The sequence below is a fragment of the Taudactylus pleione genome, unplaced genomic scaffold (genome assembly GCF_031769625.1).
Source record: "Taudactylus pleione unplaced genomic scaffold, aTauple2 ptg000006l, whole genome shotgun sequence".
Classification (NCBI taxonomy): Eukaryota; Metazoa; Chordata; class Amphibia; order Anura; family Myobatrachidae; genus Taudactylus; species Taudactylus pleione.
Window position 1 is genome coordinate 265081 of NW_028284409.1, and position 13213 is coordinate 278293.

General features: G+C 39.2%; 1 protein-coding gene across 1 annotated transcript in view; it reads left to right on the top strand.

Moving 5' to 3' along the window:
• The window catches only part of TMEM244 (transmembrane protein 244), a 53493-nt gene that overhangs the window by 18139 nt on the left and 22141 nt on the right, over positions 1 to 13213 (top strand). Inside the window, exons 3-4 of the mRNA XM_088451279.1 lie at positions 406 to 479; positions 12172 to 12297. Of these exons, the coding sequence (XP_088307405.1) occupies positions 406 to 479; positions 12172 to 12297 (200 nt within the window). The remainder of the gene's footprint in view (positions 1 to 405; positions 480 to 12171; positions 12298 to 13213) is intronic.

Genomic DNA, 13213 nt, shown 5'->3' on the forward strand with positions numbered 1-13213 from the left:
AGGCTGCTAAAGAAGCAGTCCAAGCAGTCTCCTTTGCCAAAGGGGGGAGAGATCACACTGATCGCACCCTCCATTGGCTGTGCACCGGGCTGAGGGGCACACAGCGCCCCCTCCCCAGCACCACAAATTTTTGTTTTTTTTCCTGAAGGGGGCATGACCACACCTTCCGCGATTAGGTCACGCCCCCTACCTGCCCCCAGCCGCCGGGACCCGCTACAGCATACAGATGATGGTCGTTCAGTGTGTATGAACGACCATCATATGCAGATATATCTGCTGATCACTCGATATATCTGTCAGGTGTGTACCCACCTTAAGAAACCACTAAATTACAGCTTACTTTGCAATCTGAATTCATCTGCACTTAAAGCTTTATATCATAATATATTTTCTTTGTTTTCACAGATTGGATCATTTTGATGAACTCGCACCTTTTGATTTTAAAACTTCTCCTTCCTGGTCAAATAAAAAGTATCTGGGTAATTTTTTAAATCCTTTACAATTTGCTTTATCTTCCTTAAATACCATACTTTCATATAAAATTCATGCCAGGCAAAATACACACATTAAAGAACTGTAAGATTACATCCATACCAGGCAAAACACAAAACATTTTTCCTTATTTTATAGCGTTTTTGATGATGGCCATACCACATGCTGGGATTTCACAGATGACATCAGTATAGCAAATATTGGCATGTGTGCAAATGTGCTGTTAGCAGTCCAGTCTGGTGTCATACAATTTGGCCACCTAGCTCTCTGGCAAGTTTGGAAGAGCATCCTGGCGCCTGACCCTTACTCTGAGCAACATGATCAGTCCATGTATATAAGCAGTCAGTAAAATTTGGAAAGAATTTGCAGGCACAGTTGTTTCTATAGAATCCTGACATTTATTATTAATTGCTCTTCATGGGGATACTGCTATTACATTGTTTACATGTTTTCCCTGGACTTTTTATATTTTGTAAGTTTTTTCTTTAACAGAAATATAGGGTCCCCTTATCTGTCTATCATGTTGTCTTATCCATTTTTATAGTAGTGTGACAAAAACAGATTACAGTAGACAAAATATGCCAGCATGTGAGGGCACTTCATAAAAAGCAACTTGTTAAATTCTAGCTTTACATTACCATATAGTTAAATACAGTATCCCAGAAGTTATATACACGTGTGTGTATATATACAGTTATGAATGTAAACAGATGTGTGTCAGCTTATAAAAAACAATCTTCCATTGTAGTGGCTGCTCCCCTTGTTGGATCTCTATCAGCTAGGGATTCAACAAAACATGTAGAAACAATAAGGAACAAGGGGCACTAGAATAGATATTTATAAAGCCATTATACTTTGAATGGTCAGTTGATAAATTTTAAACCTAATTATATTTAAAAGTCCTGAAGTTCAAATGTCCTTGAATAGTAAAATAAGTCAATTCAATGGAATGCAGAGATGACCAAAGTCCTCATGTGATGAAAACTTTCTTCACTGAAGATCGATTAAATAGGACTGGTATTCAAAATTATATTTCCTTTGCTGAAGACAGATTAAAAATAAATGGTATTCCCATTTATAGGCTCTCCATAGACTAATAATTTGAAAAGGGATCCATAAGTAGACCCGCATGCCCTCATGCCAAAAAAAATCCAGAAATGGCAAATAGCCCACTGTTGGAAATATTTTAAAAAATCTTACATTTATTAAAACCTTCTGTTAGAAAGATTTTTATGATTCCACTTACACAACTTTCACATACAAATGTGGTTTTAATCCTTGCTGGGAATAACGTCACCACTTACCTCTTCCTACCGTGGGTATGCACTTCTAATATAAACAAAAGTGATAATTAGTGCTCAATAAAATCAAGGATGCAGCAAGGGGTGAAAATACAGAAAAGTAGAGACCCACTCAGGGCTAGGGTAGTGCAGCCGGTGCCAACGCACAGGTCACCACAGGTCAGGGGGCGCTGCTTGAGCCTGTCAAATTTCTGTTTATTATCATTCTTCCTTGTAGCTTCCTCTTATTTCATCCCCAGCATCTCCTGGCCTCTCCTATCTCTTCCTTGGCCCTTCCCCATGAAGCCATGGCCCTTTTTTGGGTGCATTATGTCCCTTTGAAAAATGAGAGGGGCGCCAATGATCTTTCTGGCACAGGGCACCAAAAAGTCTAGTTACGGCTTTGCACCCACTACTCAAATAGTACATGCACAGTAGAATAGATGTAAATCACCTCCTAGTGCTCCCCCAATCACAAGTGCACATAAGTGATAGGAAAAATATAATAACCATAAATCGAATCCACTTGATACAGGATCACATAACCATATAGAACTTGCAGTCTTTAATGGTAAATGGACATAGCTTTTCTTATCCTCCAGTTAATATGCGCTGATCACAGCAATCCTCATATATGAGGGTATAGAAAAAAATACAAACATAGTATAGATCAAACTAAAACACAGTACGTTTAATAATAAGTTACACTCACAAATTGCAGAAAAAAATCAGGCATGTAAAATCCATTAAAAGTGGCACAGCAGCAGCGTTTACACAAGCTCCCTTCTTGTAGTCCTTGGATGGTAAAAGGACGGCAAAAAACACCAGCTCTGGATGCAGGGGTATGCCCAAGATGAAGCAAGTGAAGCCAGTTGTCCACCACACAGTAATGGTTACAGTCTTTAAAGCCCATGCTTAACGCTTTTCAGACCTATTAGTCCTTCATTGGAAGCGTGTTTGAGGCTTTTTCTACAAGGATATATATACCCTATCTAATACACGACACACCTAAGTACATTTACCGCTAATCGGCACTAATGGGTATGTGCACATGTGCATTACGTCATGGACCCGGAAGTCTAATGGCCGTGCGTTCCACCAGACAGGAAATGGTGATGCTGTGCGTTCCACAACCTCCGTGAACCCGGAAATAGCACCGTTTTTGCGTTCCAAAGTCCTTTAGAGTTCTCCTTTCACAAAAATGAAGGAATGTTGCCTTCCGCAGCCTCTACATTACCAAAGATAGATAGCGTCCAGCGTCTGAAAGATGTTTGAAAATCACAGCCAGCTGTGGAATTCATATAACTCCTGGTTGTCAAATCTCACAATGGAAAGGTCCTCCATATTATACTCATCAGTCCTGAGAGACAGCACAAAGATGATATCAAGTCCATAAATAACGTCCATTCATAGATGACATAAAACACATAAATATAAAAAATAGTTAAAAAAAATACATCACAGACTGAATGAAAGACATAGGATAAATAGCAGAACAATAACATTAGTTTAAAAAAACATTTCAATTCAAAGTCACCATTTAATCCCCTGGGTACAAGGGTTTTTAATTGATGAATCCATTTAATCTCGAATTGAGACAAATGTTTGTCTAAATCTCTAGTATGCCACTTGGGCAAGATAACTTGTATGCCCAAAATATTTTTTATATGGCATTCTTTGGAATTATGTAATTGTTTGAAATGCATAGAGACTACATGAGTCTGTAATCCTTTACGGATATTATATATATGTTCCGCCCACTTAGTTTTCAAGTTTCTACTTTTTTTTTACCCACATAGAATAAGCCGCAAGCACATTCCAAGATATAAATAGCATTCTTAGAATGACAGGTGACAAATTCATTAATGGGATATTTTACACCATTGACTGTGAAATCAGTGATTTTCTTTGTACTTGATCTTACTGTTTTACACATCAAGCAACTTCCACAGCGATGAAAGCCCTTAGTTCTTATACTTTGCCTTTTTTCCGTCTCTATACTACTTTTAACTAATTTCTCTTTCAAAGAAGGGGCCTTTCTATATATGAATTTGGGTCTCTCTGGAATTTTATCACCAATAATAGGATCTTGTTTAAGTATATTCCAGTGCTTTTTTATAACTTTCTCTATCTCTTTATAGGAAGCATTGTATTGTGTAATAAAGGCCCACTGGAAATCATCTTTTAAATCTACCTTTTTCTTTTCTTTGATTAGATCAGCTCTCTGAAGTGTTCCTATTCTAGATTTTGCTTTATCTAGAAATTAATTAGAATATCCCTTTACTCTAAAATGATCTGACAATTCATCCAATTGTTGTTGGCAAATCTCATCCTCGGTACAGTTCCTTTTAATTGTTAGGAATTGCCCGAAAGGAATACCATCCAACATTCCTAAGAATACCATCGGGCAATTCCTAAAAATTCAAAGAATGCTATTTATATCTTGGAATGTGCTTGCGGCTTATTCTATGTGGGTAAAACGAGTAGAAACTTGAAAACTAGGTGGGCGGAACATATATATAATATCCGTAAAGGATTAGAGACTCATGTAGTCTCTATGCATTTCAAACAATTACATAATTCCAAAGAATGCCATATAAAAAGTATTTTGGGCATACAAGTTATCTTGCCCAAGTGTCGTACTAGAGATTTAGACAAACGTTTGTCTCAATCCGAGATTAAATGGATTCATCAATTAAAAACCCTTGTACCCAAGGGATTAAATGGTGACTTTGAATTGAAATGTTTTTTTAAATTAATGTTATTGTTCTGCTATTTATCCTATGTCTTTTATTCTGTCTGTGATGTATTTTTTTAACTATTTTTTATATTTATGTGTTTTATGTCATCTATGAATGGACGTTATTTATGGACTTGATATCATCTTTGTGCTGTTACTCATGACTGATGAGTATAATATGGAGGACCTTTCCATTGTGAGATTTGACAACCAGGAGTTATATGAATTCTACAGCTGGCTGTGATTTTCAAACATCTTTCAGACACTGGACGCTATCTATCTTTGGTCATGTAGAGGCTGTGTAATGCAACACTCCTTCATTTTGTGAAAGGAGAACTCTAAAGGACTTTGGAACGCAAAAACGGTGCTATTTCCGGGTTCGCGGAGGTTGTGGAACGCACAGCATCACCATTTCCTGTCTGGTGGAACGCACGGCCATTAGACTTCCGGGTCCGTGACGTAATGCACATGCGCACATACCCATTAGTGCCGATTAGCGGTAAATGTACTTAGGTGTGTCGTGTATTAGATAGGGTATATATAACCTTGTAGAAAAAGCCTCAAACACGCTTCCAATGAAGGACTAATAGGTCTGAAAAGCGTTAAGCATGGGCTTTAAAGACTGTACCCATTACTGTGTGGTGGACAACTGGCTTCACTTGCTTCATCTTGGGCATACCCCTGCATCCAGAGCTGGTGTTTTTTGCCGTCCTTTTACCATCCAAGGACTACAAGAAGGGAGCTTGTGTAAACGCTGCTGCTGTGCCACTTTTAATGGATTTTACATGCCTGATTTTTTTCTGCAATTTGTGAGTGTAAGTTATCATTAAACGTACTGTGTTTTAGTTTGATCTATACTATGTTTGTATTTTTTTCTATACCCCCATATATAAGGATTGCTGTTATCAGCGCAAATTAACTGGAGGATAAGAAAAGCTATGTCCATTTACCATTAGAGACTGCAAGTTCTATATGGTTATGTGATCCTATATCAAGTGGATTCGATTTATGGTTTTTCCTATCACTTATGTGCACTTGTGATTAGGGGAGCGCTAGGAGGTGATTTACATCTATTCTACTGGGTATGCACTTCTGGCAGTGGCTACTGTCCCACAATGCTGCTTAAAGCCTGCCCCTTCCACTGACATGTTTCATCTTAGACAGAATTCATCAGGGGTGAAATGCAAAGATTGTAAACATATGACCTCAAACATTCATAAGGGTGAAGGACCACATCAAGCCCTCCAAATGGTTTACAGTACATCAATAGTGATTCTTAAAAAGACAATAGTCCTTCCTATAGAATGATACTTCTCCATGTGTAGTCTCCCAAGGTGTGAGCAGTATATATACTGTATATTTATCTATGTAATATATATACCAATATATACCAAACTTGCAGCAAATCTCAGTTTATGAGGTCTTAAAAAGACTGGCAATTTTGATGAATATTTGACGCTTTACAGATATCAACTAAGATAGTGACTTTGGGGAAATGTATCAAACCTTCTTAAAAGGACAAGTGGAAAAGTTCCTAATAGCAACCAATCAGATATTAGCTATCAATTTACAGAATATACTAGATAAATGATAGAATCTGATTGGTTACTATTGCATGGGAAATTTCTCCTTTTTCCTCATGTAAGCATGTACTGGTCTGGCTCTTGGGCCTGATGCAGAGATGGGTGCAAACCCAAGATATTTGCAGTTGAGCTATCATCAATGGACTATTCATGTATATGAGTACCATCATCGGTCATAGCAAGTATTTGCCTGCAGTTTGATTGACAGATCGAGGGTGTTTGTGGTAGGTAACGGGAGATTTATTTGCTAAAACACAGGCATGTCATAGCTGGGGGCATGCCACAGCTTGTGACTGCAAACCCATATGCAGTCAAAATGGCTCCGGCGTCTTATATCCATCAGTCATTCTACGCAGCCATAGTGTTACTCAGAAGTCTGATGATCGACTGATGTGTGTCTGATGGTTGCGTCTTTGTGCACAAACGGAGGATCTGCAATGCCCCTGGAGGACGTCTCAATACAAATCTAGACGGCTGCGATATTTGAATATTTGTGCACAGTCACTGCATACAAGATCTCAACTGTGATGGCATTAGCTTCCATCTCTGAATCAGGCCCCAAGTGCAAGAAGTCCATGACAGCATGGACAGATGAAAGATTAAAAATGATGGGGCTTATGTAATAGGATGTGAGCTGGCACCGCTGTAGGAATTCATGTGAGTGCTCCTGTATTTTTAAAGCAGCAATCATTTTAAAGGCAAAATCAAGCTTTGAAATATAGGAACACTCACATGAATTCCCAGAGCGGTGACAGCTCGCATCCTATTACATAAGCCCCATGTGTTATAGAGAGGCTATAAAGATGATCCAAAATGACCTTATTCTTTGATATTCAATGATAGCAGAAACTGAAATTGTATATACTGTATCTTATCACCATTACTGAATTGTAAAGTATGATACAGTAAGCATATTGTACTTCAATGTACATTATCAATATTTTATGGACAAACTGTTGAACACAGACATTAAAAATGACATCTTGTATCAATAATATAGAAAAGTAGGAGATACCCCAATAAAGTAAAATAAGCCTAGTTGTTTAGGTAACACAAGCCTGGTAGTGCAGACTAGTCGCATCAGACAGTGCCATAACTAGGGTTAGGTGAGAAGTTCCGCTTCCCTGGGTGCAGGGTCTAGGGAGTGGCACTTTTGCTGCCAAGTTGTACCTGCATTTGGCATGTAGTGTATCTGGATTGGCACCCTGCAGACTAGAAAGCCACCACCTGTAGCATCATAAGCATGCTTCGTGCACTCTCAATATCTCCCTTGTCCAGGCATTTACTAAGTGCCATTTTTGTCAGGGGTTTGCAAACGTTGCATATTGCCTGTGATTTTGATCTCCAAGCTACTAATCAGCGGTTTAGATGGTCAAGACCGCTGGAAACAAAATACACCTTCAATAAGGGCATTCATTTATTGCAAAAGGAAGCAATTAAATTAAGAATTCTCTTATGCGGGCAATAGAAAGCTTTTTGTTGTCAGCGCTATTTCTACTGTAGCACTGCAAATCTGTGTGTATTTAGGAAATAAAACATGGGGATATTGTTCATATTTTAATCAAAATATTTAAGCTTGTAGCATGTCATGAACAGACTTTAGTCTCTGCAAGTCCCTACACTATCATATATGCTTAATAAATTAATGTAATTACCTCTCAGATTAATATTGTAACATCTTTATGTGAGCAATATCATTTTATTAATATATTATGGGTGCAAATATATGACTTCTGGTAAGTGGGTCAACAAGCTTGGCAACCTCTTACCTGAGCTCCGAGACTAGAAATCCGCTACCATTAGCTCATATCTGCCACATTTTCTCATCTTGGACATCTGTTGTAGGTCCCTACACCACTTTCTAGAAATGGTAATAAGCCTCAACCTGGAGCGCTCATTACAGAGGTGTCCTCATACACTATTGTCGTAGTCGCACCAAACAGCCCTTTTTGGCATGCCAGGTCCATAGCGGCTCAGCTTGTGTTGATCACAAGACTGCACTGATTTGATATGTGAGAATTTGAATTTGTATACAAAGTACTATGATGCAGTGGCCGTGACTTTTTTCATGCCAAGTTCCATTGTACAGATTCAGACTCAATCTGTCAGTACATTCTGCCAGAGTCCGGCCCAAGCTGATAGGGCCTGCTTGAACACTCATCATATTGTTTGGGCACGAACTGGGAGCAATTACTTTAAGCTGTCAGCACCCTCTGGCTAATTTTTCCTGTTATAGAATTTGAATCAGGGACATACCAACTCACTTTGCTTATTGTAACCATAAACTCCCTTTGGTGTCTGAGTGGGACAAATATCTGCATATCTTGGAGAGCCATCAACATCTGCAATCCAAGTTGTCATCTCTGAAACTCCTGCTATGGTCAGACTCCCATTCAAGGTGGCAATTACCATGGAAGCACTGAGATTACTCTCTAACACTGGTGGCAGTGGAAAAATGGCATGACTGTTGGCCAATGTATTCATTGACCCTGATTGTCCTAAGGTTGGTCCAGTAGATCTGTGATTCCCTTTGCAAACTTCCTGCTTCTCATCGCAATGTCCTTTATAAAGGAATGTCGCTGTTCAACGAAACCTACCTGCTCAGTGTTAACACTAGTGTTAACCCACAGAGGAATGCGGTTCTCTAACCAATAGAAAAATAGTCGGGCACCCACCTGTTGTACGTGATTGTGGCTGGCAGCTCTCAAAGGCATCCACCAATGCCCGCCCTAGTCCCAAAAGGTAAACTACACAAAAATTAAAGAGCGCCCTACAGCCTATACCGGACTCCAAAGACACACCAAATTTTAACAATGTATCAATTTATTCCAAAGATAATTCAATGAGCATGTCTTGATAAATAATATAAAAATCTCAGTATGCTACACATCTAAATCGAATAAACCATTCAGCATGTAGAGAAGCAAATATATAAAATAATAATAAAAATTGAAGCATCAGCAGTATAGATTCCAGTCCCAATCTGGTTTTGCAGATAACACAGAGTACCAGTTGAATACTCTAGTGCAGATCCAGTGGTGGTTAAAATGTATCAATTGAGCCTTGGGAAATAAGCAACATTTGAGGATCCAATGTAGCACATTAGCCTAAACAAAGTATCTAGCCTTATAATATGCTTCAAATGGAATCTCCACACGGTAGACCAGTTCAATGAGTGTTCTATATAGAGCTCTTTATATGTGGTTTAGAGCCTAGTTCCACAGTAATAAGATGGTAAGTGCAACAGTCATTTTTCTTCTCAGCTTTAGATGAAGTGCCGGAATGTAAAATCCCCACCGTGCCCTGTGGTCGTGGGCACACCCAGGGAGCTGTTTGTATGTAAAAGTATTTACTCACCTGGTCTGCACCCAGGGAGCTGTTGTATACAAAGGTATCTGCTCATCTGGTGTGATCCGTCATAGACCCGCGGTAGTGGCTGTGTCCTGTGAGCCCCTGCACAGGGGTGTATTCTCCCCGTCTGCATGGTATATGGAGATTAATTGGGTCTAGGAATATCGTCACCTTATATCACCTCACCGTCTGGTTATTAGCCCTGCCGAGGCTTGCTCACCAAAGTTTAGACGTGCTGCACCAAGGTGCGTAACTGGCTATAATAAGCGCTGATATCCACACTGCTCCAAGGGGCTTCAGTGATAAAGATCAAGTGTGCAACTCTGCCAGGTGATACGGGGACACTCTTAACGCATTTCTTTCTTCAGAATATGGTTCTCTGACTGAGTTGACTGGACCACACGTCATCTGAGTACAGTTTTGAAATCTGTTCAAACTCTGCAACTGTTTACATGGGTTGGGTATGGAAAACCGGCGCTCAGGATCCCGTCGGTCAAAATCGCGACAAGGTTAGGATACCAACACCTGTCTAAGTATCCTAACCCTGCCCCTAAACCTAACTCTCCCTCCCCACAGCCTGAATCTAACCCTCCCCCTACTGCCTAACCCTAACCCCCCAACCCCAATACTTACTGTCGGGATGCTGATGGTCGGGATGCTGGCGCCAGGTTTCTGACTGGCGTCAGGATTCCGGTGCAGGCATTCTGAGCGCCGGCACCCCAACAGCTGGCATACAAACTACATCCCATTTGCACTATTGCCATCACAGCTCTGGCTCCTTCTCCCCATCTTTCCCTGTTTAACCAGAAAACCAAAGAGCAGCAATCTTCTGCCTACTGCATCTTACACAGACTACTAAGATGGTTGTGACAAGTCTGCCCGCTATTCCGGGCACAAGTCTGCATCTACTGCCCATTGCTACTATTTTATGGGGATCCAAGTGATCACACCTTTGAGGTATACAGCTGTAGCAGTCTTCATCTCTCCAAAGCTTCCTTTTAAGTTATTTATCTCATCTGGGATTGTTTTAAGCTTGGGTTGCCAACTGAAACCCAAATTTACAGTTCTAGCTGTTTTTTATTTGTTTACATGTCTGTATGTTTGTTATTATAATTGTGTTTTCCCTGTTCACTCACCTCTACTATAAGTATGTGATATATTTAACTTAATAGGGTCAATTCTATTAGCCGCGAGTTCCCTTGTGGTGTAAGTGCGACTGTATGCTGCACTTACTGTACAGTACCTCCAGACTTACAGATTTTTGTTTGCATCCTGGGTGCAAAAATCTGTGAGTCCGGGTTGAGACCAGGCACTGTGGGAGGTGAGTTGTGATGCCACTGCCGAGATTTATACAATACAAAAGCAACTCTCCCCCCAATTCTCGAACTTTGTTAGAATTTGTATTTAACTCACATTGTTCTCGTCCTGGTGCCTGAATTCGAGAGAGGGGCAAATCTGGGGTTTATGCTTTACATTCTCCAGGTTTGGTATCATGCTCATTGTATTGGCAGAGCCTGTTAATAGGTGTCAGATGTGTGATGGAGGTCAGTCCACTTTTGTCACACAAGTGACATCAGAGCGCTTCTGCTGCTATGGGAAACCGACAGATATGAGGAGACATCACAGAGCGATCTCCTAAAAACTTTACCATTGTACCCGCCTACAGTATAATTATGATGTTGCTATTTGTACACCTCTCCCATCCCCTTCCCCCTTTACTATACCCCTCAGTTTTGGGAAGGGTTCCAGTTGTCCATGGCTTCTTCTGTATGAGATTCAGGATCAGCAAAGTTAATCAGGGGCATTACGCTTCAGTATCTACCCCTGTGGATCACAGACAGTGATTACAGGCCTTGCTTTCTTAATCTCTTCTTTTTAGCCAGTCACTTACATGATGGGCTGATGGACCTCATACCTTTTGGCCAAGTCTGCTCAATGCAGAACACACCTCAGTTCTTGTTTGTGGCCTCTTAGGTTTTTTCACTTAAACAGACTTTGTATTCTCTACACAGCACACACACCAGGTAATTTAACTTTTTTCTTGTGACTGCTCTGCCTGAGAAGGATCACAACATCCATGAATGTGTTTGCGCCCATTATGCTACATTGTATTCAGTTGTATGTGTTTGATGGCAATGTAATAATTCAATGTGTATGTTTCGGAATTAAAAAAAAAGAAGTATTTTATATTATTTATATTAAAGGGGCATTATTGGTTTAAAAAAATTATTTATTATTTTATGACTATATAAATTGTTCGTGCCGACATCATAAAATAATAAATGTTTCACCTGCCATACATTTTCTTATGCCAATTATCAATTAGTTTATATTGCCCCTTTAATACAATTAAGACATAATTTTGCACTGCTAAAAAAGAAAAATATGAATTTGCCCCCCTAAAATACTGTACTTATAAATTATATTGCCCACATACAGTAAAATAATTATTATTAAGTTATTTGCTTTCTTATTCAATACATAATAATAGCACTCATAAGTATATTGTGATTTCTCACCATCTGATTGGTCAGATAGCTTAAACAGCATACTCTACCTTACCAGCCTCTCCATACATGGTCCCATTCATCTACATTACTCATAATTGTCAATCATGTGTGCCCATTTAATAGGGACCTTATAAAATGTTTATTTTTCATATTTCTTTTCTGAGTAATGTGAAAATGTAATATATTTTTCTACATCATTACTTTTTTAATTGTAGCTAATTTTATTTCCCTGGAGTCCACATTTTTGGTCAGCAGTGTGCTTTTTGTCTTGGTTGTGGAGGAATGGATTTGGGACTATGCATGTACAATTACAGTGATTCATATTGCAGTAACATCACTCGGTAAGTCAAACTAAAAACATTTTTTAAAAAGCAAAACCTTATTAAAAACATAGGCAGACATTGGAAGTTTAAAACTACCAAGGGACCTGAATAAGGCGAACATCATAGCTATTAATCAAAATACTTTACAAAGTCTAATCACCTAATAAAAACCAGATGGGTCTTCTGCAGACAGATGGTGAATTATTTTTAAATAGCATAGATCCCTGAATAGGGTCATCCGTGGGTGTGATAATGCAATCATGACATCGTTGCCTCACCCCCTTCTATAGAAAGCCTTGATTCCCAGCAATGTACAATGATGGGGTGAGGCCACAATTATGTAATTCAATGCCAATGTCATCATCAATGAGCCTGGACTGCCCATTTCACTCCGAAAATAGGTGGCAGTGAGCATCATGTAGGAGACTGGTCTACTCTCCACAGACTCTGGGAAACCAACCTGAAATTTGGTAGCCTCCCATAAATTCCAGGAGAGTAGTTTAGTATGGTAAAAAACAATAAACAAGAAATTACGCTTTACTATTGTAATATACATAGTACATATTTAATTTGTGAAAATCGTCTTTTATGCTGTATTTTTGAATAAAGACATTACTGTGTCAGACTGAGTCTGTTTAGTCCCAGCTGGCAGTGGTCCTCACAGATCACTAATGTTCCCCTTATTCCTCCTCACCTCAACAAATGTCTTTTGAAAAAACATATGTCTTTATATCTGCAGTATAGAAATGGGAAAGTGTAGTTGCGATTGGGAGATACTTAATATGGGTTGATTAAGTGCAGTTTGTAGCATACACAGTACGTATAGAAAGCCTTTAGCCCTCATTACATCTCTGCTGTTACTAATAACATAAAATATAATTTTGTAACCTCAGAATGCTTTTTAACCAGCATTCTGGAGTGCCAATTACAAAAT